General features: G+C 44.7%; 1 protein-coding gene and 1 long non-coding RNA gene across 6 annotated transcripts in view; one reads left to right on the top strand and one right to left on the bottom strand.

The window, feature by feature from the left end:
* IDUA (alpha-L-iduronidase) overlaps positions 1-27,834 on the top strand; it is an 83,827-nt gene that overhangs the window by 39,682 nt on the left and 16,311 nt on the right. For all 5 annotated transcript variants that reach the window (XR_008315157.1, XM_053290599.1, XM_053290600.1 and 2 more), the window contains 8 exons: positions 1,519-1,601; positions 2,018-2,125; positions 2,562-2,657; positions 5,121-5,323; positions 7,311-7,490; positions 21,557-21,773; positions 22,878-23,087; positions 24,633-24,754. Coding sequence is in view for 4 of the 5 variants with exons in the window: in XM_053290599.1 (XP_053146574.1) it covers positions 1,519-1,601; positions 2,018-2,125; positions 2,562-2,657; positions 5,121-5,323; positions 7,311-7,490; positions 21,557-21,773; positions 22,878-23,087; positions 24,633-24,754 (1,219 nt within the window). In the remaining variant the exon portion in view is untranslated. The remainder of the gene's footprint in view (positions 1-1,518; positions 1,602-2,017; positions 2,126-2,561; positions 2,658-5,120; positions 5,324-7,310; positions 7,491-21,556; positions 21,774-22,877; positions 23,088-24,632; positions 24,755-27,834) is intronic.
* On the bottom strand, positions 25-27,606 carry LOC128342772 (uncharacterized). The gene is made up of 3 exons (XR_008315158.1): positions 27,569-27,606; positions 7,306-7,468; positions 25-467 (listed from the first exon to the last, which is right to left on the bottom strand). It is a non-coding gene; the product is annotated as an uncharacterized LOC128342772 (long non-coding RNA).

Below are 27,834 nucleotides of genomic sequence, written 5' to 3'. Positions count from 1 at the left end.
TACACATGTGGGCATGCTGCATGGTTTAGTATTTGAACTGTGCTTTATTCTGTTGACATGAAACTACAGTTAATAATTGCTGCACTTCTTTGTTATGCAAGCAAATATTCCAATAGTACACCAAGTGGAACACTCAGCAGAGATGCAGATAACTAACCAGAGTGTACAGCCCTACTTTTTCCCAATGTGTGCAGCCCAACTCTTCCTCAAACATGAGCATCATAAACCTTTTGCTTAATAGCCCAAAATAGTTCCATAAACACAGTCATCCATATCTGGTCATTTTCAGGAATCTGAGGCCACTGAATCCTTCCCACAGCTTTGCCTTACCAGAGGACCCTTCACTTAAGCCATTAGCCCAGATGAAGACGTTCTGAAGTCATACGGTAGCAGAAACAAGAGAAAACTTTTGTATCTGGAAGGTTATTTATATCCCTGGAATTGGAACAAGTGAAAGGCAGATATCCCTGTAGAGAACAAACAACATAAAGAGTTAACAATTTCCAAATCATGTGTGTTGTATATGTCTATAATATCTAGCTCGGCTTTTTTAAAGTAGACTTTTTATTTTGGAAATATAAGCAAGAAGAAAAAAACACAGGACCATAACATATTACGACAAAAGAAAAGTTCAAAGGAAGTGCAGGGAACCCTTGCCAACTCTAAATGGTGGAAATTCTCTTATGAATATAAAATGCCTATACACAAAACAGAGTGCAGAGGAAATACTAACTGCTCAAACAACACAAATTAATAAGCAAATAAAAACAACCGCTTGGAAACAAAGATATATCATAAAAAGCATAATCAGAATACTTACATTTGTATTTGACTGGAATATTTTTAAAGTCTTGAACGTTTTCTTTGTAAGAAATAAATCTTTTTTAAAAACACCCTAGTGTCATTAAATTCTTTTAAAAGTTGGGATTTTTTTTGCCAGCTGTACTTGTTCATGAAGTTTGTAGCTGGTCATAGTTTCTCAGATCTTTTCAGACCACTACTCCCTGGAAAGTTTCTTTTTAGAAGACTTCTAGCTACATGCTATACAGCATTTTGCTACTGTGTATAATTGTTCTGGAAGATTTTTGTGTAAATCAGGATAATTTGGTTCCAAAAGATGAAGTGGCATAAGTTTGGGGACTGCTTGAAGCTGATGCAGCTGGTTGAGAATATTTATGTGTAAACAATATTACTGCATAAACATAGATGCATACTAAGTGTCTGCTTTTACATTCCTTTGGGCCACTTCACATATCTTTTGGTTACTCAACAGTTGCATGTATGAATAAACAGTTGAATTGAACAATATATTGCATTTAAAGTGATATAAGTTGACCTGAACATTCAGCATATGGTGTTGGATCTGTGATGACTCCTTCACACGTGCAATTTGCCATCTCATGCTGTAGTCATTGAGTGATGAATACACATGTGTGAACCAGCCCATAATCTTAGTATTGTATGGCAAATTGTCTTCATGTTAATATTTTATGGCATGACACTTCCTTCCTTTTTCAGGGTGGCCAATGGGACACTTCATTACAATTTCACCAGCCTGGATAACTTCATGGATCTTCTTTGGGAAAACAAACTACATCCAGGTAATTCTACCCATTCCTTTAATCAACCATTGGTCCCTTTAGTCCAGGGATTCTCAAACTTGGGTCCTCAGGTGTTATTGGACTTCAACTCCCATAATCCCCAGCCTCAGTGGCCTTTGGTTGGGGATTATGGGAGTTGAAGTCCAATAACACCTGAGGACCCAAGTTTGAGAATCACTGCCTATTACTGTCTGGCAGCTGCCTTTCTGGGCCTCAAGCTGAAATATTTCCAAGAACTGTTACTCAGATCCTTTAACTGGAGATGGCAGAGATTGAATCTGGGATCTTCTGTGTGCAAAACATGCAGAAGATCCCTGAACATGTTCCACATCAAATGCTTGGCATCTGTGAACCACAAATCGTTATTAATTTGTAATTATCATTTTGGGGTTTTGTCTGTTTTACACTGAACGAAGGATTTGAACTCATGGGAAGTCCTTCAGGATACTTCACTGACTTTGAAGATAAAGAGCAGGTGATACATTGGAAGAACTTGATTGTACAATTGGCCAAAAGATACATTGGTGAGTTAATAAAATTGTCCATTCAGTGTTCATTAAAAAACACATATTTAATGTAATAAAGCAAAATGCATTTTTTTTCATTGTTAACCCTCAGTTTGAGGGCTTTCTGGTTTCTTATTTACTAAACAATGTATGGTACCAGTTAAGTGTCAGAGAAGATCAGCTTGGAATTCCTGGACCAGGTTACTCAGAGTAAGAATGCTCTAGAGGGCAAGGTCCAGCCAAAATTTGGGCTCAGGTATGGAATAATTATCAGAGAATGAGCACCTTCCTTGGCTTATGTGCAAACACATCCTTAAGGGCAGAGTTTGTTCCACATGAAAAATGTTGCTTTGGAATAGTGGTCCTTCAGTTGTTAAGATTTGTGTTTATGGCCAAATGAAGAAGTATTACATAATGCCACAAAGCGCATCTTTAATAAAAGTTTGATTTCCAGAGCGGTATGGATTGAAACATGTTGCTAAGTGGAATTTTGAGACTTGGAATGAGCCAGATCATCGTGACTTTGACAATGTGTCAATGACAGTCAATGGTAAACTGCTTTTGAATTCTTTTTGTTTTTAAGTGTTTTAATGGAGTGAGAAAGATAGAAGTACATTTCAAAGGCCAGGGCTGATTGAAAACAAGATAAAGAAATGTTCCATTTTAGATTCATAAGAGCATAAGAACCACCCTGCTGAATCAGGCCCAAGGCCCATCTACTCCAGCATCCTGTTTCACACAGTGGCCCACCAGATACATCTGGAAGCCTACAGGCAGGAGTTGAGGGCATGCCCTCCCTCCTGCTGTTACTCCCCTGCAACTGGTACTCAGAGGCATCCTGCCTTTGAGGCTGGAGGTGGCCTATAGCCCTCCAACTAGTAGCCATTGATAGACCTCTCCTCCATGAAGTTATCCAAACCCCTCTTAAAGCCATCCAACCTAGTAGCCAACACCACATCTTGTGGCAGAGAATTCCACAAGTTGATTATGCGTTGTGTGAAAAAGTACTTCTGTTTGTTGGTCCTAAATTTCCTGGCAGTCAGTTTCATGGGATGACCCCTGGTTCTATTGTTATGTGAAAGGGAGAAGAATTTCGCTCTATCCACTTTTTCCACACCATGCAGTACAGCTCCCATTTCCCAGAGATATTGTAATTGCCACTCACGCTCTTAAACCCCAAGTCAAAACATATAAAATACTGAAGTGGGTACAAAGGTTTCTGGGGAAATGTCACTTTGATGTAACTGAGTAAATTATAAAAATGAAATGTTTTATAAGAGCTTTAATCATGTGTTGTTAAATGTCTTTATTTTCCCTTCAAGCTTGTTTTTAAAATTATGAACCTTTTGACCTACAATGTTACTGAAAGTGGAAATCTGGTTGTTATCTAGTAAATCAAGGACAACATCAGGCAGGATATCTACGGGTAGGATATGCCGAGATTGGTCATGTTGTCCAAAACCACCAATGTCAGCATATTGGACGCTGGGGAAAGCGGGGAATGTGCACTCCCAGGCCCTGTTCAGACATACCACATTTTCCTGCTATGTGAATTAGATTTCTGTAAGCCATGGGCTGGTGTGCTTCCTTTTCCCCTCTTTTGAGCATGCGAGGAGGAAAAGGAAAGGTTTTACTTTTGCCTTGAAGTTCATCACAAGTCGGTGTTATGCATGAAATCAAGGAAACAAACCGGGATCAAATTGTGTTTTCGAATTTTGGGTTGTTCGCTAGCTGTGGTTTGAAATAAAGCCAAGTTCCCAGTTCTGACACAGAACTTTGATTTACTTCAAAGTGAAAGTGAAAGCAACAGCTTTCCATCTCTTCTTTCGCACATGAAAAGGGAAGAAACAGGAGGGGTTTGCATGAGCCTGTTAGGCCCAGAATTCGCCCCCTGATCCCCAACCTACACCACCCCCCCCCCCAACCATTTTAAGAAAAACTCACCAAACCCCGGATATTTGGGTCACGGTTGGCAATGGTGGTCACAAATTCCCAGTCGCGGATACGCAAATCTGTGATTGGGGAAAGTATGACTGACAAGGGACGACTACAGTACAATGCAATAATATAGTGAAATTTGGCAGAGGACAAAACTGCTGGATTGTGCCCATTTCACATGTATGGTGGCATCTGAGGTTGCAAGGAGATGGTGGTTCCCCAGTAGCATGCCCTACTTCACTCAGGGAACCTGATATCCGTAACTTCCTTCAAATCTAAGGGCAGGATCTGCCAAGTTTGGTCATGTTGTCCCAACCCTGCCTCTTTGCTCAGTTAGCAGGGAGTAGTATTCTCTTGATGTTAAGGGTATGCATGAACCATTCAATGTAAAATGGGTTTGGGGAGGTTTGGTCCATGACTGAACTGATCCAAGCCCAGTTTGAGCAGACCTACTCTAAAGAGAAAGGAGCCGGGGGATCGGGCAGCGGGAAACTAATGTAAAGTAGTCTTTACCGGCCGCTGCCTGCCCCCTCCTCAGAGCTGTCCATGCATGGAGGTCTGTATTTACCAAGACACCCACGCAGCGGTGGTGTGGTTGTGGCCTCCATGCATGCCCAGAGGCCATTTGTGTTGCCTCTGTGCATGTGCATGCAACAAATTGCATGCAACAAATATTACTTTTCTTGATATTACTTTTCTCACTGCCACTCCATGACTCCCCACCCCTTTACTTGTAATTTTTTAGATTTCCTCGCCCCTTTACTTGTAAAAGGGAATCCTCACCAGATTCCCCTTTACAATTATAACTGAACTGGTTCGGTCAAACAGACCAGACAGTTTAGCCGGGTTCAGCAGCACACGGTTCAAATTCAATTTGAGTTTTAACCAAACCACGAGTTCTGGTTCATGCACACACCCCTACTTGATGTTAGCAAAGCCAACACAGAAGGATAGACCATTCTTTATCATATGTCATGCAAATATTTCTGAAGACCAAGATAGCTTCCTCTCCTAGTAGCAAAATATTGCTGCCAAAATCTACTGAACCTCTAAGAATGTTATATTTTGTTCCTAGGATTCCTCAACTACTATGATGCTTGTTCGGAAGGATTAAGACACGCAAGTTCTCAACTGAAACTGGGAGGCCCAGGAGACTCCTTCCACCCGTTTCCAAAGTCCCCAATGTGCTGGAGCCTACTTAGTCATTGCTACAACGGAACTAATTTCTTCACTGGAGAGACAGGAGTCCGACTGGATTACATTGCCATGCATAAGAAGGTCAGCCCTTGAGTGAATTGTTGTGGAATTCAAGACATTGCGGAAGTTTCTGTCCCTATTTAAAGACGTGTTTATTTACTTTTTGTGAACATATGCCGAGGTGTGAATTTGTTAGTATCCAGACCTACTATTGTGCAGCAGGGAAAGGGAAGCAGAATTTTTGAGGTGGAGTGGGCTTGACTTCTGCTTTATCCTGCACCAGATGGTTAGAAAATGAAAGAAATCTTCTAGCATCACCCTACCACCCGGGGACATAGCAAGGTTGGAGTGGGCCCTAGGACAAGAAGAGTGAAGATGGATCCCTTCCCTGTCCCTGCCCCCAGCCAGAGAAGCATGAGGGGACAGCAAAGAGAAAGCTGTCACTCAGCCAGTGGGCCCCCTCCCTCAGGGGCCCAGGGACATTTCTGTCCTTCGCTCCTTGTCCAGTTGCAGCTATGCCCCTGCTGCCACCAATACAGGACTGAAATGCAGATGCTTGCCATCTACAGGTATCTGGAAGCAAAGGAGGGTGAAAAAGAGAAGGTGGAGAAGTAGCTGAGGAGGGGCAGTATATCAATCAATCAATCAATCAAATAAATAAATAGCCAACTCTGGCCACCGTCTCTGCCTTTCCAGAGCTGCTTCTCTTGCACTCTGTCAACACCATGCAGTGGCGCAGTTGGGAACAGAATGCTTCCCTAGTTATATCTTTGTCTTTTTGAGAAGGAGGAACACCTGGGAAGCAAGTGGGAAGTCAGGATCATCAGCAATTATTGTGCCATTGGCTGGGCCTGCCCTTTCCTTCCTGGAGCCACCTGCTCGTAAGCACACTGGAAGGCCATCTTGCTGCCATCTTCACTGGCATGTGTATGTCCATACCACCATAGGCACCCAAAAAGCACGCCTGGCTAGTGGAAGGTGAGAGATGTGGCACTGGTATAGCTTGTCCGGCAGTGTTCCCTCTAATGGGGATTCCCAGAAGTTGTCGACTACACCTTCCAGAATCCCCAGCTGCTATGGCTTTTGCTTGGGGGTTCTGGGAGTTGTAGTCAACAACTTCTGGGAATCCCTGTTAGAGGGAACACTGTTGTCTGGTCATAAGGGAACTACCACATCTTATTTAGGAAAATGCAGGGACTAGTGCTGCATGGGTGCTCATTTAGGAGTACCCACAGTCCCTTGCACTGGATGTCAGCCATTGTCTTTCCTTTCGTTCCTCTCCATGTCATTCCTGCACCGCCATTCAAATTTTAGATTATAATCATTTTATGACAAGAGCTTCCCCCCACTCTGTTTGTGTGTATGTTGCTGAGTGAGAGGAGAGCTGGTCTTGTGGTAGCAAGCATGACTTGTCCCCTTAGCTAAGCAGGGTCCACCCTGGTTGCCTATGAATGGGAGACTAGAAGTGTGAGCACTATCAGATATTCCCCTCAGGGGATGGAGCTGCCCTGGGAAGAGCAAAAGGATCCAAGTTCCCTCCCTGGCTTCTCCAAGATAGGGCTGAGAGAGATTCCTGCCTGCAACCTTGGAGAAGCCGCTGCCAGTCTGTGTAGGTGATACTGAGCTAGATGGACCTATGGTCTGACTTGGTATAAGGCAGCTTCCTATGTTCCTAAATGCCATGTAAATTGGTAGTACTGTGTAAATCTTTTGTGTTTTGTGCAGCAGAAAGGGAATGACACTTTTCTCAACTCTGGGCAAAAGTGAATGAACTCCAGGAAGGAAATAAGCTCAATAATGTTTCCTCTATGAAATAAATATTTCTATAATTGTTTTGGCTTTTCTTATCCCCACCCCCCAGCTTGAGTTATTTAATGACTGACGTTACCAAGACTGTGAGTTTCTTGGAACAGTAAGGTGAGAGAGAGAGAGAGAGAGAGAGAGAGAGAGGGGGGGGGGTTGTATGTATGCGCACATGTGTGTAGAAAAGCTTTTTTAAACTGATCTGAACCAAAGGTGTAGAGTGAGTTATAAATCTATTAGATGATAATGATTATCCTTACCACAGGGAGCTGGGAGTTCTCTTCACATCTTAGAACAAGAAACTGAAGCAGCAGGAGAAATCCAGAAGCTGTTCCCTGGCTTCACCTCCGTGCCCATATACAATGATGAGGCAGATCCATTGGTAGGATGGTCAGTTCCGCAGATGTGGAGAGCTGATGTAACCTATGCAGCGATGGTAGCAAAGGTAAGGCTGGTAGAAACAGAAGCCATGGTTTCTTTACGTTTTTCGTGAGTTAATGCAACTCAAAAGCAGAAAACTCTCCTGAATCACTTGCCCAGTTTTCCAGCTTGCTCGGACAAACATCCACAGTGTCAAGACTAGATCAGGGCCAGGATTGTCCACACCTGAACCTGGACCTGAAGAGTGCATTCTCTGGCACAGGTTCCTGGAGATCCATGGCTACAACTGGAAGCTGACCCCTGAAGTGTGGTGAACAGATAGTACTGCTCTGTTGACCAGGCAAAAGCAGAAGGCCAGGCTCCTAGTATTTATACCGCTCCTGGCCAATCCAGAAGCTTCATACTGACTGCCAGTTACAGTACGACTGCCATACCTACAGTGTGTTGCATCCCCCTGTCCCCTCGTGCCTGAAGAATACTCTGAGGCTTGAGCTCAGAAACTTCACAGTAGCTCACTAGTTAGATCCTGGCTTCAGGGTAGACCAGTATACATGCCAATGCCATCCTAGGATTCCGTGTTGTGTGAACAAGCACTATGCTTGTATCCCTTCAATAAGCTACCTTTACTTCTGTGGAATGCCATTACTTCTATCTGGCAGAAATGGTTTGTATGAGCCCTCCAAACTCGGGGTGCAAACCAGGATCACACAATAATTTGTAATCCAGTTTTAGAAGGCTCGTGTAAACCATCATTTGCTGGTTTGCATGCAAGAAGAATTGTGGTTTCAGTGAAAGTGAAAATAACTTATTGATCAAGGAGAACCATAAGTGCCCAGGGCTGATTCATGTTATCCCAAACCACTATTTGGCACTGTGTGGATCATGTCACTGTAAGATCTAGTCCCCCAAGTCACTAATTTATTACATACATATCCCACCCTTCCTCCAAGGAGATCAGACTGGCTTATATGGTTATTTCACCCACCCCCGTTATCCTCACATCAGCCCTGTGAGGTGGGCAAGGCTGAGAGAGGATGACTAGCCCAAGGTCACTGAGTGAACTTAATGGTTCAACAGGAATTTGAACTCAGGTCTCCCCAGCCGTAGTCCAACACTCTAGCCACTACATCATGCTGACCAGGAAAGCCCTAATGTATGTAACAGAAGACAAAATTCCTTTCTCTTGGTATTTTTCCTAATGATATTGGGGTACTGGCAATAAGGAAGCTTGCAGCCAGAGGTACTTTGCCCTATTTCTAACTCCGTAAGTCTGTTACTATGTACAGTATATTTTTAATATATCCTTTGTTCAAACATAGGCAGGATTTATTTACTGTAGCAGCACTGCTGGCAAGGTCAACACTGAACTCCTTCCCCCCAAAAAGCCCATTGATTTCCGAATCCATTATGTTACTGTAAACACTGTTAGCTATTTTGACATTTCCCTTTCATGGTCCCCAAAAAACAACCATGTAAATAAGGCAAGCATACTTATTGGATAACCCCCTGGTCTGTTGCATAATTCAAACTTCAGAATTTTGTTGCATAAAGAATTTAACAGAGATTAATTGCCACCCAGCTGGAGCTGACCTGATAAATGGTAGGGATGTGTGAATCGATTCGGGCACGAATAAATTTGTACTCAAATCTAACTGATTCAGGTGAGACAGAAAAAATCACTCCTGTGGTCCATTGGCTAGATTTGGGTCCAAATCGAATCGCACCAGATTCTATTCAAATTGATGTGAGATTCCGATTCCTCCTATTAATTTTCCCAGATTCTCAGCTTTCTTCTTTTTTTTAAAGCTAAGCTCTAGCCCTTGTAGAAGTGGAAGTATGGAGCAAAATGTGTGGTCACTATTTTTCAAGTGTTTGGATTCTTTGGTGTATAATAACTTTTCCTCAATGAATCCCTATTAGGATTCATTACACACCTTCATTTCTTCTATTCATACTGTCTTTGGACAGTGCCAACTGCCAACTGCCATGTGCCAACTACAGCCCACTCACAATGTTTAGACTCTTTGGTGTCTAATAACCTTTCCTCATAATGAATCCCTATGAGGATTCATTACACACCAAAGAGTCTAAACACCTCAAAAATTCCTAAAATATAAACTGAGTACGAGAGGATTGTGGGATGCAAGGGGTAGTTGGCACATGGGATGCCACTAATTCCCCACCCCCACCCACAAAGCAATGGGGTCAAAATGAACAGAAGAAATGAAGGTGTATAATGAAGACACCAAAAATCTAAACACTTCAAAGATTCCTAAAAAATAAACAGTGGGGTGGTGGTGGTTGACAGTTGGCACTGTCCAATGACAGTCAAAATAAACAGAAGAAAGGAAGGTGTGCAATGAATCCTCACAGAGATTCATTATGAGGAAAAGTTATTATACACCAAAGAATCCAAACACTTGAAAAATAGTGACAGCACATTTTGCTCCATTACTCTACGTCTACAAGGGCTAGAGCTTAGCATCTTTTCCCTTTCTTTCTTTTTTTAAAATTAAAGCTGGGGGACCATGTTAGGGTTAGGATAGGGCAACTTCAAATCCCCATTATTTCCTATGGCAGAAATGTACAAAATAAGTAATAAATAAAATCATTAAAAATCAACCCACTGCCTTGAAATTCAGAAGGTAGGTGGCACCCATGGGTGCCACTTACCCACCACCCAGATTTGATGCCCCTAGGACCTTTAAAAGTGGTCCGAATCAATCTGAATCAAATCCAAATCTAATCTGGGGTGATTCAGGGGGACAGACTTGGACACAAAACAAATCAGGGGTGATTCAATTTGGGCACAAATCAAATCGAAAAAATCTGTTCGTGCACATGCCTAATAAATGGTAACCTACTAAATGGTACCGTCCTATTTGCTGCTTCTCACTCATGAGAACCTGAATGCTGCTAACCTAACGTATTTCTTGTGCATCCCCTAGTGGACAAAATACACATGTGCACCTTGTGATTTTGTAACAAGATGCACATTTTAACCTCTGACCGTTGCTTTCCAGGATATTATTATCTGAGTTCACACATGTATTGCTCATTAGTCAATGGCTGTAGCATTAAGTGATGATGTGCATGTGTGACTGGCCGAGAGATCACACGCCACAGTTGGAGCTTAAGTTATTATCCCACATCCTCTACAATGCAGTGCTTTTTCATGGAGTCTTCTCACACATTCAGCTTGTAAATCACCACATGTGGGGAGTAATTAAGTGATGAGAAGTCAAGTAATTTACCTGTATGTGTGAATCAACCCTCTCATGAGTATCAGTAAGCATATAGAGGAAAGCGCAACATGTATGAATGGGGGTAGAAGGTTTTTCTGCTTTTTGCTTTTGGTTATATAGCTTGGTATGTTACTTTGCAGATTAGCTTTCTAATAAAAAACAATTAATATCTGTATAGGGGGGAAACAACATGCACAGTGCTTCTGAAAATCAGTTTGCTCAAAACTGCTCTCTCTTTCCAATGTTAGTACTAACAATCTGCTTCATTGAAAAAGCATAACAAATTTAGTGTTGGGATGGCCACACAGTAGTTTCCCAATACACACGTCAGAAAGGCACTCCAGAATGCATTGCTTTCATGAGCCCTTTTCAGACATTACATTGTACATGCATATAGGTGTCTGTAATTTTTATGTGAATGACTGTACGTGCATTCACTTCAGTGGCAACTGGTGAGGGTTGCATGGTGTACATACATGGTGCTGCTGATAACGCATGGCCTCTGCACATGCGCAGAGGCCAGGTGATTTCCTGCTTAGTTTTCAGGACAGGCAGGCCTGTGTAACTTGTGCCTTTCCAAGCCACATCCGGTGGCTAATTAGGGCCTCAGTAAATGTGCCGGTTATGCTCTTTGGCAGGTGGAGGGTTTGTCGAAACACTTGGCAAGCCATAACAGCTGGAAGATTACGTGCAGCTCTGCAGGCCACCAATTTTGCAGGCCCGTCATAGGAACAACCCTTTTGAAAAAGCCACTCATTTGTTTATGTGTTCAGTATTTGATGCAGCAAGGGTGAATGTAAGTCAAAGTGGCGTTTTGCGATTCTGACGTGATGAAAGCAACGACTGCAATTACCTGGGCAGCCTAGCCTCACCGCTGAAAACCTTTCCAAATGCAAATTTACAGATTGACTAAAAGCCACAAAAGAGATGTTTTCATCAAAAAGCCCCTTTGATTTTGTTTTTGTGGGGTACAGGCAGACTTGTGGGGGGAGGGCTGGCAGAAGATTTGTACAGAAGGAAGTAAACATTCAGAGGCCTCAGACCGACATCACAGGCTTTTGTTTAAAGTCATTTTTGACAGTTCCTGCCGTTTTCAGTTTTGTTGTGAGACCTTGAAAGTCGATGTTTGGCTTTTTCATAAATAATCCAGCTTTCTAGACGCAAATATAATCTTAGGAATGCAAAGCATTGCATTTTCTTTCAAAGCTCTTATATTTTATAAACTTCTGAGCTTGTGTACTGCCACTTCATTCCATCTCCCTGTCAGCAAACAGTGCCTGCTTTACTCCCACAATTACCTTCTTGCACACGCCGTCCTAGTTCTGTGCTGAGCTCTGGAGCCACAGACCAGCAGAGAGCTAGGCCTCGACAGGATGTCTCCACAGCACACTTCTGTGTCCCAACTTGTGGGACTTACGAGCCAGTGGATAATTTCTGAGAATAAGGGGGTTGAAAGGGGAGCCAGCGTGGTGTAGTGGTTAAGAGTGCTGGACTAGGACCGGGGAGACCCGAGTTCAAATCCCCATTCAGCCATGATACTTGCTGGGTAAATCTGGGCCATTCACTTCTCTCTCTCAGCCTCACCTACTTCACAGGGATGTTGTGACGAGAAACTTAAGTGTGTAGTACACCGCTCTGGGCTCCTTGGAGGGAGAGTGGGCTATAAATGTAAATAAATAAATATAAATATAAATAAATATACCTGTCCCAGGCTAGGGTTGCTGGCTCACCAGAAAAAACACAGCCTGGCCTACTACTGTGCCTTGTACAGCAGCTTGAGGTGTAAAAATCAACAAGCGAAGTTCTTTGCAGTATGGAGACAAACATGAACACCTTCCAATGCCTTCAGGTCAAGCTAATGTTAAAGATTCATGAGCTGGGTAAAGAAGTTGGCATCCCTACCCTAGGCTATGGTACATACACACACTTGAGCTAAGTTAAGCTCCTTTGGTCCTACAGTAGGAGAGCTGGTGTTTTGGTAGCAAGCATGACTTGTCCCCTTAGCTAAGCAGGTTGCATCTGAATGGGAGACTTGATGTGTGAGCACTGCAAGATATTCCCCTCAGGGGATGAAGCCGCTCTGGGAAGAGCAGAAGGTTCCAAGTTCCCTCCCTGGCATCTCCAAGATGGGGCTGAGAGAGATTCCTGCCTGCAACCTTGGAGAAGCCGCTGCCAGTCTGTGTAGACAATACTGAGCTAGATGGACCAGTGATCTCAGTATATGGTATGAATAATGCAGTAATGGACTGGATGAGAGTGCACAAACTGAGACTCTGAACATCATTCACCCAGCCAGAGGAACCACCAGCCAACAGTACTTCTGTCTTGTCTGGACTTACTGTTGGCTGGTGGTTCCTCTGGCTGGGTGAATGATGTTCAGCCAGTTCTAGATGGGGTTGTTCTCCCCCTGAAGGACCAGGTTCGAAGTCTGGGGATGCTTATTGATCCAGCACTGTCACTAGAGGCTCAAGTGGCCCCTGTGACTTGGAGTGCCTTTTATTAGCTTTGGCTGATACATCAACAGCGACCTTACCCATAGTAGTGTGTAAGATTCGGTTCGGGGCAATGGAAAAGCCCTCCGGACCGGTCCGGAATTCCGGCGGTCCGGAGGTTTGGAAGGGCAGGGGACTGTCTCTTTAAGCGGGGTGGTGGTGGTGGTAGTACTTACCACCACCACCCCCCGCCGCTCTTCCCCCTTCAGCACTGGTGCTTTTAAAAATCTTCTTGGGGTGGCAGAGTTCCTCCCTGCCGCCCCTGCCCCCATCGTTGTCCTTCTAAACTTGAAATGAAGAAGAGCTAGCGGCGCACATGCGCCCTTTGCAGCACGTTTGCTTGTCTTTGCCGCTGGTGCGCACGTGCCACATAGGTCATGTGACATGCACGCACCAGTGGCAGAGACGAGCGTGCGCGCCTCAAAGGGCACATGCGCGCCGCTAGCTCTTCTTCATTTCAAGTTTAGAAGGACAACGATGGGGGCAGGGACGGCAGGGAGGAACTCTGCCACCCCAAGCAGATTTTTAAAAGCACCAGCGCCGGAGGGGGAAGAGCGGCGGGGGGGGGAGTACTACCACCACCACCCCGCTTAAAGAGACAGTCCCCTCAGTGCCGGACCACGCTTCTGTGGTTCCGTGCACGTCCCTACTTACCCAGACAGAGATAGCTTGGCCACAGTTACTCATGCTCTGGTAACCTCTTGCTTAGATTATGGCAATGCGTATAAGAATTGGCTTTGAAAATGGTCTGGAAACTGCAGCTGATATAAAATAGAACTGCAAGATTATTAAATGGGCTAAACGTTTTGATCATATCCTGCCAGTGCTTCATCAGCTGCACTGGCTCCCAGTCCGTTTCCAGGCCCAATTCAAAATGCTGGGGACCAGGTTATCTGAAAGAGTTCCTCGCCCCATATGTCCCTACCCGAACCTTAAGATCTTCGTCAGAGGCCCTCCTCCAGGTGCCCCTGCCAAACAAAGTGAGGCAGGTGGCTCCAAGAGAGAGGAACCTTTTGGTGGTTGCACCGCATTTATGGAATAGCCTCCCCAGTGAGGTTTGCCTTGCTTCATCACTTTTTCTTTTAGATGCCAGCATCTGTGCCTCAGGCCAGCACCGCAGCTGCCCCACCAGCCTGGCCAGCTTTCTGGCCGGCTGGCCGCCTGCTTCTCCTTCCACCCACTTCTCTTCTCCCCCATGTCTCCGCCCTGTACTTTATGGCTGGTGGGCTGGCTGGAAAGCTGGCCCGCCACCTCCCAGCAGCAGCCTCCTCCTCCTGCCGGCTGGGCCACCGCCTCCTGCTCTTGGAGGCCGGGCCTCCTCCTGCTCCCGGCGGCTGCCATCCCTATTTTCTAACTCATCCCCGACGCTAGTCTGGTAGCTGCTCGCAAACTCTCGTGAGAGCTGCCACACATAGGATTAGTGTTGGGTACGTTTAAGAGAACTAAATATTTGGATGGTTCTCTGTCCCCAAAGGGTTCACAGTCTAAAAAAGAAATATAAGATAGACCCCAGCAACAGACACTGGAGGGATGCGGTGCTGGGGCTGGATAGGGCCAGTTGCTCTCCCCGCTAAATAAAGAGAATCGCCACTTGTAAAAGGTGCCTCTTGGTTCAGTTAGGAGAGTTTGAGAATGTTGGCTGTAGCCTCACACAGCCTGTAGGCTCTTGCCTTTCCTTTTCCTTGCCTTGTTTGTTCAAATGTAGCCTCACCGTTTGAGAATGTAGGCTGTAGCCTTTCTTTTTTTTCTTGCCTTGTTCACATTTCTTAGAACTCTAAGCTGTGTCTTCCATTTGGGTCCAGCGCCAAGATACTGTCTGTAAAGAAAGGAAAGATTGTGCCGTGGAGTCGGTTTTGACTCCTGGCGACCACAGAGCCATGTGATTGTCTTGGTAGAATACAGGAGTGGTTTACCATTGTCTTCCTCCCGCGCAGTATGAGATGATGCCTTTGCCTGTAGCTCAGTTTTATTCATGTCAACAAGTGGCAGTTGTGTTGAGTGCTGAGATCTTAGTAGGGATGGTCCCTGTCTGAAAGCTGTGTGGGCTACATGCAGGTGTGGTTATTGCTGTTTGCTTAAGAACACAAAAACAGCCCTGCTGGATCAGGCCCAAGGCCCATCTAGTCCAGCATCCTGTTTCACACAGTGGCCCACCAGATACCACTGGAAGCCTACAGAAGGAGTTGAGGGCGTGCCCTCTCTCCTGCCATTACTCCCCTGCAACTGGTACTCAGAGGCATCCTGCCTTTGAGGCTGGCATCCTGCTTCTGACTCAAAATGGCCCTTGGGCCTATCTCTTTGCTCTGCTCTTAAACAAGAGGTGGCAATGAGCAAGGTGTGGTTTGACTAGTGGTTTATTCAGGCATTCAGTCAGAGCCTGCCTCTGCTGCGTATTAGCCATTGCCAGATAGTTCCATAAATCCCAGTTCAAAGGCAACCATGCAATATCCAATCTAAAAAAGAGATTACATGAGTGCCCTGGCATGTGAGGGAGAAAGCAAGAGAGCACCAATGTCTGGGGAAGAAAATGAAATAAAGTAGGACTTCTTTTTATTTTAAAAAGATTATTTAAAATATTTCTGTACCGCCTAAGACCTTTGTCTCTGGCGATTTTTACAAAGAATGTCATCAGAATGATGCAGGGAGACAAGTAGGGCTACTTGTCCACTTCTGAGGTGATGGGCACTATCCAGCAGTGGCTTGTGAGAACAGAAAAGGTGCAGAAGGGGGCTACCAAAATGATCAGGCCTCTAGAGCACCTTCCTTGTGAGAAAAGGCTACGACTCCTGGGGCTTTTTAGTTTAGAAAAAAGACGACTAAGTTGAATCACGATAGTGGTCTATAAACTTGTGTATGGTGTAGAGACAGTGGATAGAGAGATTTTCTCCCTCTCTCTTGGCACTAGAACCAGGGGCCATCTCATGAAACTGATTGTGAAGTAATATAAGACCAACAGACAACGCATAATTACTCTATGGAATTCGCTGTCACGGGATGTGGTGGTGGCTACCAGCTTGGATGGTTTTAAAAGGGGTGTATTTATTTATTTATTTTTATTATTTTACGTTTTGTATCCTGCTCTTCCTCCAAGGAGCCCAGAGCGGTGTACTACATACTTGAGTTCCTCCTCACAACAAGCCTATGAAGTAGGTTAGGCTGAGAGAGAAGTGACTGGCCCAGAGTCACCCAGCAAGTATCGTGGCTGGATGAGGATTTGAACTTAGGTCTCCCCAGTCCTACTAGTCTTGATGGCTATAAGCTCAGAGGTAGAATGCCTCTGAATACCAGTTGCAGAGGAGCAGCAGCAGGAAAGGGGGCATGTCCATCTGCTTGTGGGCTTCATGGAGGCATCTGGTGGGCCACTGTGGGAAACAGGATGCTGGACTATATAGGCTCTGGGCCTGATCTAGAAGGACTGTTCTTATAGCAATAGCAATAGCACTTACATTTATATACCGCTCTATAGCTGGAAGCTCTCTAAGCGGTTTACAGTGATTTAGCATATTGCCCCCCAACATTCTGGGTACTAATTTTACCGACCTCGGAAGGATGGAAGGCTGAGTCAACCTTGAGCCCCTGGTCAGGATCGAACTTGTAACCTTCTGGTTACAGGGCGGCAGTTTTACCACTGCGCCACCAGGGGCTCTTATGTTCTTCTCTTCTTATGAATACATTTTGTTTGAATTTGGGGAGTTATTTAAAGACATAGCCTTTATAATCTGCATTTTACTGATGAAGTTGTTATATTAAAACAAAGCATTTACACCCCCAGTTTTGTAACATGACAATAATCAACAAAAATGTTCTGAACTCATATCGTATTACAATTATATTTCCAAATTTCAAATTCTAACAAGACGAGGACTGCATGTTTCAGTGCTTCCCAACAAAAACAAAAAACCCTGAAAATAAAAGATAAGTTTTGTAACACAAAGCAGTGAAATTATTGTCAGAAAGTTTCACAGTATGTAACAGCAGACTCTGGAAACTGGCACTCCACATTACAAGCAGAAACTCAAGAAACGTAAGATAGACACCAGCAACAGTCACTGGAGGTACTGTGCTGGGCGTGGAGAGGGCCAGTTACTCTCCCCCTGCTAAATAAAAGAGAATCATCATGTTAAAAGGTGCCTCTTTGCCAAGTTAGCAGGGGTTATTGCAAACTTGCTGACAATAAACACAAGATGGCGATGTTTCCCATGTTGACAGACAATGCTGCCAAGTTAGTTCAAGCTAAGAGTCTGATGGGAACATTTACACAACTAGCTCAGAGAACACAGCGTCAGATGCTGTGACGCTACAGGTCTATTATGTAGCATCCAATGTTTGTAATTCACTTGCAGGCAGGAGCCAGAGTCAATGCACCTGCACAACTGAAAACATCTATTTGTTGTCCACACTTGCTATGGTTTGGGGTATGAGCGCAGTGGGAAATGACTTGCCTAGCAAGCATGAGGTTGCTGGTACCTATATCAGGCAGCAACGATATAGGAAGATGCTGAAAGGCATCATCTCAGACTGCACGGGAGGAGGCCATGGTCAACCTCGCCTGTATTCTACCAAAGACAGCCACAGGGCTCTGTGGTCGCCAGGAGTCGACACTGACTCGACAGCACACTTTACCTTTACCTATTCAGTATGTGAAATAGTCCTTAAAGAGTAGCAGAAGGATATCTGCTTCTTTCTGAGGGCCCTTTAAATATCAGCAAATCAGGAGCAGTCACTTTACATGTTTGGATATGGGACTGGTGAATAGAAGCACTCCAGTCTGGTGAAATCATAATTTGGGAAACAGGGAGTAAAACCTGCAGTCTTGGAGATGGAGATTTTCTGAAAACAGCAGGGTCCTGTAGTAATCAAGCATGCTATAATCCCAGGTTCATATCTTGGTTTCTAAACCATGGTTAAAAACCACAGCTCCAAGATTCAGAAGAGATGCAGAGCTGTGGTTTAAACAAATCAGGATTCCCTGGGCACATAAGAGCGCTTTCCAGATCACACACTGCAACAGGGATAAAGTGCTTTGGCTTGGCAGGATTGTAAACGATCCCCAGAATCTCAAATTCCTACAATGGGAAAATACAGCTATTTTTCTGCAACAGACTTGCAACTTTGTAGCACTAAAATCCAAAAGAAGGCATCAGAAATGTGAATGGCACCTTGCTGTCAGCACAGGGACTGTGGTGTCATAACACAGGAAGTACGGAAGCACACTTAGCAGATCCGTAGTGCCGCTGTTGTGGGGTTTAGTCTGGAAAGCTCCATGGGAAGGGGAACGGGGCGTGTGCAAGTTCAGCAGGCTTTGGATCACATTCATGACCTAACAAGCCACAATTTGTTGGTCATCTGAACTGACCCATAGAACTAATCTTGTGATAACAAGCATTGTCCCCTTTGCTAAGCAGAGTCTCCCCTGGTTTGCATTTGAATGGGAGACTACATTTGAGCACATATGTAAGAGCCTTAGGGGATAGGGTCGCTCTGAAAAGAGCATCTGCATGCCTTCAGAAGGTTCCAGGTTCCTTCCCTGGAATCTCCAAGATAAAACTGAGAAAGACTCCTGTCTGTAACTTTGGAGAAGCCACTGCCTACCTGTGTAGATAATACTGAACTAGACGGACTAATGATCTGACTCGGTAGAAAGCAGCTTCCTATGTTTCTTGAAGAAAGAATGACAGATCCAGGTATGACAGAACAGGTTATTCGTTATTCTTCAATGCAGGGGATGTTAGATCCAAATATGAAATTCATATGGACTTGGAGGAGAGGGAAGAAGGCAAGTGAATAATAGCAGGCTGCCAACTAGGCTCTTGTTTGTGGACCTTTCCTCCACAGGAATTTCCATATAATAATTTTTAGTTTTCACAAATAGCCTTTTGTGGAGGAGAAATGCCCATATTTCCTCATGGTTGGGATGAAACATGGTGTTTGTGTCAACATTTTAAGATTCTGTTGTCCCCCCTTCCTCCGCCTTCTCTTTTCCCAGGTCTGTTTAGTTCAGCTGTGTCTCCTGTGAGTCCTTTAAGGGCCATTTGGATAATTCAGAATTCCAGTTCGCCATCCTGAGATCCAGCTGAACAGTAATATATTTCTGTCTATCAGTAGCTAGTTCCCAAGGTCTTGTCACACTCCGGTGTCACAAGCTCATCCCTTCAAGACCCCAAGATGGGCCTATGCACAGAGAAACAAGCTTTATTCTCAGTGTTTTCCATTTTTAGGTGGCACAAAATAAAGTGACTGAAATCTGGGACACAGTACTAAAGGAGCTAAATCCTTCACCCCAGACATAAGGGTCATCAGGGCAGGGAATTGGTTTAACTTCCCACCCAAAATGTCACCCCTTTATTATTCATTCATTCATTCGTTCATTCAATTTCTATACCACCCTTCCAAAAATGGCTCAGGGCAGTTTACACAGAGAAATAACAAACAAATAAGATGGAACCCTGTCCCCAAAGGGCTCACAGTCTAAAAAGAAACATAAGATAAGACACCAGCAACAGTCACTGGAGGTACTGTGCTGGGGGTGGATAGGGCCAATTACTCTCCCCCTGCTAAATAAAGAGAATCACCACATTAAAAGGTGCCTCTTTGCCAAGTTAGCAGGAGTTTCTTTCATAGAAAAGAAGGCTGTCATTCACCCCTAAGTAAGCACTGCGTTTGGGCCCACTGTTTTGGTGAGGGCAAAATCTGCCCTCCATCCCTGATAGAAGGGACTGAAACCCATCTAACAGATATCCTACAAGAAGATAACATGTGTCCAGAATGCTCTGAGACACAGCGCAGCTTCCTGAGGGTTCTTGCAATACTCAGGCCCTCCCTTGGCCAGTCACAAGAACAGGCATTTTGCTAGTAAATAGATATGAGTGCTAGAAATGGTCTTGTTGTCTGAGGCCATCTTAGGTGGCCTCCACCCAATACTACATTAAATCAGAATTCCTGATCTTAGAAGCATTTTTATAGGACCCTTTTCTGCAGACCTGGACATTCTTTAAAAGGTAACCTGCTGCTTTATGTATTTTGACATGTAGCATTAATCCATGTAGATCTGATTAGTTACACTGCTACAATCCTCCTCTTAAGTTCCTACTTTTAGAAAGGCTGGAGAATTAGGTCAACTAAAGCTACTGGAAAGGCTTCTTAAGGGATCCTGGTGCTAAATTATTGTGGTGTGCTTCTTGTTTCCAAGATGAGCAAGGTATTGCTTTGTTTCTTGTAGGAAGAATTTAATTAATTCTTCCATAGCCAGACACAAATATCAATATGTTGCAACTTTGCTTGAGGGGCAGGGGGATGTGTCTATCAAAAAAATAAAATGTGATCCCACACCAAAGGCTCATCTTCAGGGCTACATATATGCTGCGATTTGCGGGGGAACACAGAGAAGCTACAGGATGGGACACTGGGACCATAGTACAGCTGAGAATTTCAGCTTTTGTTTAAAGAGCTTGTGTAGCATGGAGTCTGAAGAGGCTGGGCTGTCAAAAAACGCCTTCCATTTGAATCTCGCCTCTGCCATGAACTCCCCAAGGACTTTTACGCACAGCAGGTTTTACAGCAAGTTTATGGGGAGGCTTTACTGAGAACTCAAAGTTGTCCCAAAAAACCACCCCAAATCGTGGATTTTTAAAAACCCTGGATATAAATCAGGCGACACTCTAGCACGTAGTAAAAACCCTGGATTGTGTGTGAACTGCTCCCCGATAACTCTCAGGGACTTTGGGGTAAATCTAGCTGATATGTGAACACACACCCTCCACTTAGGAGGAGATGCGAATTAGAGGGTTTCAAAAACCCCATGTGGAAATCTTCCTGATACCCTTAGGCAAGCTACTCTCTCTCAGCTTTAGCTGCAATCTGGGGAGAATAAATCAGGGTTGTTGTAAGGACTACATCAGGATATTGCATCTTTGAAAACAAAAAGCTAAGTGTCAATCAACTAAGTATTATTCTTTTTTTAAAAACCAAATGACTTTCTTGCTCTTATAGTATCAAAGGTATGATTGAAAGCCAAAGGGGGTGTTGCATACCATTTCCACTGGCTAGAAGGTAGGAGATTCAGTGGCCTGTATAGTTCCTTGCTCCTCCCCATGCAAGTGCAGAATACATTATGCAAACTAAGAAAAATAGTGCAAATCTGTTTCATTCATACAGGTAACAGTATTTGGCTTACCATGGTGCAGAATTTTGATTAAGTGTAGAGTATACACAGTGCTGATTATGCTTTATTTGAAGCAAGCAATCTGGATTTTGTTTCCTTCAATGAAGGTATTAGCAAGAATCTTGATTTACTCCCCAATACAGACCTATTCTGCGTATCCGGTTATATAGGGCTAACACTGTAACAGCATCAAGATGCGAAGTGTAAAATAAAATGTTCCATTTCTTGACAGGTTATTGCCCAGCATCAAAATCTACTGATTGCTAAAGCCAACAACACCATCAACTACACTTTGCTGAGCAACGACAATGCGTTTCTGAGCTACCATCCCCATTACTTCACCCAGAGGACCCTGGTGGCACGCTTTCAGATGAACAACACCCAACCCCCACATGTCCAGATGGTGAGGAAGCCAGTGCTCACTGTGATGGGCTTGCTGGCTCTGCTAGGTAAAGCAAAAACCTGTTCTAAAAATCTCTACTCCCATTCCCCAGTAACACGAATAAAAAATGCCCTGGCCTGTAAATAAATGTAGTTTATTGGCCAACCAGTGCTAACTTATTTAAACTGAAGGATAAGCCAGCTGCTTATCTGCCATCTTTTGTCCTGTGCACCTTCTGCTGGTGATGCTTTCTCCCATTTTAGGCCTCACTTCCCTCTTTCCTTAAGACATATCATATGCTGCAGAGTGCTCTGTAGCTCAGTGGTAGTGCCCATGCTTTGCTTGCAGAAGGTCCCAGGTTCATTCCCTGGCATCTCCAAGTAGGGCTAGGGAAACCTGTATTTGAATCCTTAGGAACCCCTGCCATTCAGTGTAGACCAGGCCTACTCAACCTGGGCCCTCCTGCAGATGTTGGCCTACAACTCCCATAATCCTGAGCTATTGGCCACTGTAGCTGGGAATTATGGGAGTTGTCGTCCAAAAACAGTTGGGGGGGGGACACCAAAGTTGAGCAGGCCTGGTGTAGACAATCCTGAGCGAAGTGAACCAATGTTTGACTCGGTATAAGACAGCTTCATATGTTTGTATGCACTGCATTGGAAGGAAATGGGGTGATTGAGATTGGGGCGCTAGCAGGCAACCTGAACAGCAGAGAAATGACAACTTGAGGAAAGGAAAGACAAAGGAAGGGGGCAAGGCAGAGGCTTGGAAGGCCTCCTGTTGAACAGATTGAGACTAATAGAATAAGACCAAAGGCCTTCAGTCAAAAATCTGGTTATTTCAGTATTAACTTCAATGTGCTGTTAAGGTTATATATCGAAAACCTAGGTTCAGATCCCCAGTCATCCATGATACTCATTGAATGGCCTTGCCCAAGTCACTATATCAACCTCATCTATCTCACAAGATAATAATGAAGCTAAAATGCCAGGTTGAGTTTCTCAGAGGATGAGCAGCATATAAATGTGATAGAATAATAAATTACTTCCTTGATCGCTCAAATACCCATTTTGATCTGATGATCCTGCAGTTTGAATTACATAGGATTTAAGTCCATGATCTTTATTGCTGTGATTAAACCTTATACATATTTCCTGTATATGTCTCATAGGGGAGGAGCAAGTTTCTGCCAACATTGACAGCCATGAATCTGATGACTTTGACACTCTTGGAGTACTCGCCAGTCTGCACAGACCTGATGAGCTGCAGCCATCAGACAGCTGGCAGGCATCCATACTCATCTGTTCCAGCAATGATAACCAGACATCCACAAACATCAGCGTGGTGACAATAAATGTAACAAATTGCCCCAAACACAAAGGTAAGATTGTAGGCATGATTGGTACCGCGATTGTTTGCCTATTGCAACACTAGGCAAATGCAAGTCTAACTATATTGCCGAATGTATGGCCAAGGGGCCATTAAGGGGCACTTCTTAACCTGTCAGCACAGTTGATCTGCAACAGCCATTTCACACAACCTAGCTATGATATGATAGGAACGTGGCTGTACAGCACTGTCATATTTCAGTGTCAGGGTATTTAAGAGGCGCCTTCTTTGTTATGAACCCTGCCGTCTATCAAGATCTTCAGGGGAGGTTGGTCTGAGGGCGCCGTCAGCTTGTCTGATGACAACTCAAAGGTGAGCCTTCTCTGTAGTTGCCCTAGGACTGTGGAATGCACTTTCTGCTGAGATCAGAGCTGCTCCATCCCTTTTGGCTTTTAGCGAACAACTAAAGACACACCTCTTCAGCCAAGCTTTTTAGTTATCTGGTATTTTAATTTTATTTTTTATGTTTTAATTGTTAAAATTTCTTGCTGTAAACCGCCTGGTGCCTTTGATAGTGGGTGGTATACAAATATGTTAAATTAATTTAATTTAATTTAGTTTAACGTTCCAACGTTCTTTGGACTCCCATGGCTAGTTGGCCTGGCTTTTAGCTTCTAACCGCTTGTGAGAAGGTTCACCTTCCAGAAAGCCTTTTGCTGTACCTCAGATGTTACATTTGAAAAAGGAAGAAGTCCCTCTTCAGGTAGGATTGCGGAACATAGCAAGCAGTCCGTGTAGTTCGAGTAGTAAAACAATTAATAGTTTCCACGCTGAAGAGGGTGACAAAGCCCCTCATACCAACTAAAAGTCTAGAACAATTTAGGATAGTCCCACTTCTGGACAACCTGTGAGACTGGGGGTGCAAAGACCTTGAGGAGGAATTATCCAGCAGCAAGGAATTGGTTCTAGGGGGCAGGAACAGGGTCTATAGGACCAGGGAGAACCCCCAGAAAGGACTCTCAAGGAAAAGCGGTTGCTTCAAGAATGGCCGCAGCCCAGCTGAGTCCCCATTTAGTGGCGTTGGTCTGCTGGCTGCTCAAACCTCACTCCTCAACTGAGAGCTGGCAGTCATCCAAGCACCCTGCCTTGGATTCCTTCACTCCAGTGTTCTGAGGTGGCCTCCTGGTGCACCCTTCCTCTCCTTAGCTGAGTGAGGTGCCATGGGCAGCTAGTAAGATGGCAGAATGGTTGTTTCCAGTTCCTCATTTGACGAGTCTGAGCCCCCAGCTTGAGGGGCATCATCAGGTGCATTGTGTTCTTCAGGGTGGCCTTCTGAATGCTGTCCCTCTGATTGGGCCTAAGCCAAGCATGGGAGATGCAGGGTCCCTGAGGCATGATACTCCTGATGGCCCACATCAGTATAGGCTCCATCAGGCTCACTCTCGGAGGTCTGGGACACAACAGTGACCTCCTGAGGCTGACTTGAACTTGTAAGTATCCGGCTGTGGTTAATTAAAGCACTGCATTTGAAAGCCACTGACTTGACATTGAGCCAAAGCCAAACTTTGAATTGTACTTTCCCTTTGTCTTCCCAAAGAACTTGTGTATGTGACTTACTACTTGGATAACCACCTGACCAACCCATATTTGCAGTGGAAGAAACTGGGAGCTCCAGATTTCCCTTCTCTGGAGCAATTGCAGCAAATAAGAGATGCTGAGGTATAATGTGGGGGGAATGGCTCTACGTGTAATCCACGCCAACGTGCATTTGCTCAGAAGTAACTATCACCTTACTCCCAAGTAAGTGTGCATAGGATTGCAGTCAGGCATACCTGTCCAGTGTGTATTTATTTGGAAGTAAACTCCACTATGTTTGGTGGGGCTTTCTCTCAGGGCTTGTTATCTTCCTGAGGCCTGCATACTTGATTTTTGAAATGTAAGTGGAAATCATGTGGGAATGCGACCGGGTCAAGAGCTTGGCATGCAGGGGAACTTGAACCCTTTGCATCCCCACTGCCATGGTCCCCCTCAAGATTCCCTGCTGCCGCTGTCATTTGCCCTGGAAACTCCTATGAGAGTTTCCCCCCAGGACAAATCGCAGCCACAAAGGTGGCAGCAGGGAATTAGTTAAAATTCCTCTCCTACTACACTATAGTCCCAAATGCAGGTGCAATGGCGGATTACCATATAGGCAATATAGGCAGCTGCCTACGGTGGAAAATCTTGGGGAGTGGCATAGAGGGGGACTTAATTCTTTTTTTTTTTTAACCTCTAAAAATGCCGCTGTGTAATTGCGGAGGCTCTGCCCGCCTCCTAAACCATTACAGGAGGTGAGGTCGGGCACTGGAGGCAGGCGGCAGAGACAGTGACTAACGCACGCAGAGGCCTGAAATCGCCTGCTCTGTGTCATTTGCAAGTCAGCCGGGCTTTAGTGAGGACTCTTTTGCCGCCATCTCTGCCATCCCGGCAGAGACGGTGGCGAAAGAACACCACACTCAATCCCAGATTACTCACAAATGACAAAGCGGGCGATTTCAGGGCTCTGCGGGCGTTAGTTACCGTCTCTGCCAGCTGCCTCCAGTGCCCGACCTCACCTCCTGTAATGGTTTAGGAGGTGGGTGGAGCCTCTGCCACCAAATAGCACAATTTTTAAAGGTAAAAAAAAGAATTGTTTCCCTCCCCCACCAGTCCCCTTACTCTTGTCCCTGGGGTGGCAATTCTTTGGCTGCCTATGGGCAACAAAAAGATTAATACGTCCCTGTGCAGGTGTGTGTGTGTGTGTGTGTGTGTGTGTGTGTGTGTGTGTGTGTAGAAAGAGGGGCAATACACAGAGGTCATTCACACAATCAAAACCTGTGTTCTACCCAGGTTTGGGAGCTGTGTGTGCTCCCAATTTTTGGTTGTGTAGAAGCAAAGTAAGAGGAAAACCTGGGTAGCTTTTCCTCCTATCTTCCACACAATCACTTCTACCCAAGTTTTCCTCCTACCTTGCTTCCACACAAACAAAATTGGGAGCGCACCCATCACCCAGACCCGGGTAGAACACAGTTTTTGATTGTGTGAATAACCTTACAGTTTACAAGGTAGCTTTGGAGAGGTAAAAAGTACTTCCTTTCATCTGTCCGAAAGCTACCTGCTGATCAGCTTCGTGGGGTGATCCTCAAGTTCTAGTATATTGATTTAGAGCCAACATTTCTATGTCTCCTTTCTGCAAAGTCTGCCTCAAATGTGTACAACAGAACTATTAAAACAATACATTCAGTCAATGAAATATTGTGAACTTCTATGATTTTATACGCTGCTTTCTTGCATTCTAACTTGGTCATGCTTTTTCTAAACTAAACACCTCATAGGAAAAGTGGCCCATTTGCTCTTTTCTGTCCACTATTCTGTGAAGCAATTAGTAATTCCTTTGAGAAATATTTTGAACCCTGAGGGAATCCAGTGCTTTTGAGCCTTCTACTGACAACTCCTGGTCATCACATGTGCACGCGCGCACTGCTATCTTTAGGCTTCATCCAGCTCCTCCTCACACTCAGTCAATCTCTCATAGGAAACATAGGAAACTGCCATATACTGAGTCAGACCATTGGTCTATCTAGCTCAATATTGTCTTCACAGACTGCCAGTGGCTTTTCCAAGGTTGCAGGCAGGAATCTCTCTCAGCCCTATCTTGGAGATGCTGCCAGGGAGGGAACTTGGAACCTCTTGCTCTTCCCAGAGCAGCTCCATCCCCTGAGGGGAATATCTTTCAGTGCTCACACTTCTAGTCTCCCATTCATATGCAACCAGGGCAGACCCTGCTTAGCTAAGGGGACAAGTCATGCTTGCTACCACAAGACCAGCTCTCCTCCCATAGTGGTGTATTATTATAGGAGAGTGGAAGTGGTTGCTGGATTCTAGCAGGAACTACCTCCCTTCTTAGGAACCCTCCCTCTCTCCTCTGGCTTCTAGTAATATCTGTTTCTTCTTCAGCTAAATATAGTCTTCATGGGACTACTCTGCACTACCAACTTCAACTGGGCACTTTCCAGACTAGACCCTACAACAGGGTCTGACATATCTTGGAAATGTGCTTCCATACTTCCTGCATCGTGACACCACAGTCCCTACGCAGATAGTGGGGTACTGTTCTGTTGCGAATTTAATCGCTGCAATATGGAGCAAGGATGGTGTACATCTATCGTGAAAAAGTTCCTGTTTTTTCGGGTTGTTAGTTGCTGCGAGACTGCTCCCCCTGCAAGTTCCGAATGCAACTTGCCCAAACAGACAGAGGCATTTTGCTGCTGTTCCAGCAGCTAGTCTGGAAAGCGCCCTGGTATTGCACTCATTTCTCTCCCCATTCTGTGAGGGGCATAGGGCTGTTAGGGCACTAACATACTAGTTAGCACTCTCACCAAACTAGCGTTCCCATGATCCTTTGTGGGGAATTTGCAGCAGTTGATCTAGTATAAAACTGACGGAAGTTCACTGTGCACCTAGAGCCCAGGAGTCTAAAATGAGACATTTCCCCTCTTCTTTCATGCCACTTACCCACTGCTTGTGCTTCCTGGAAGCTGGTTCCTTATGAGTGCTTAAAATATGGGAGTTTTCAAAACTTGTGTCATCCCTTTTATCCTATCCAGATGTTTGCTCCCTGCAGGGTTGACCTTTTCTGTGGCGCTGACACTGAGGATGGTACATAAATATTAGTAGTATGAATATCTTGTCAAACAGGATCCGTGCAAATGTCCCAAGTACTTGGCTAGTACTTTTGATCTTTTTGTTCTTTAAGCACATGCCTGAACACTGGGGGATGT

The sequence above is a fragment of the Hemicordylus capensis genome, chromosome 2 (genome assembly GCF_027244095.1).
Source record: "Hemicordylus capensis ecotype Gifberg chromosome 2, rHemCap1.1.pri, whole genome shotgun sequence".
Taxonomy (NCBI): domain Eukaryota; kingdom Metazoa; phylum Chordata; class Lepidosauria; order Squamata; family Cordylidae; genus Hemicordylus; species Hemicordylus capensis.
The sequence above is the reverse complement of the archived record's forward strand: the minus strand, read 5'-3'. Positions and strand labels throughout refer to the sequence as shown.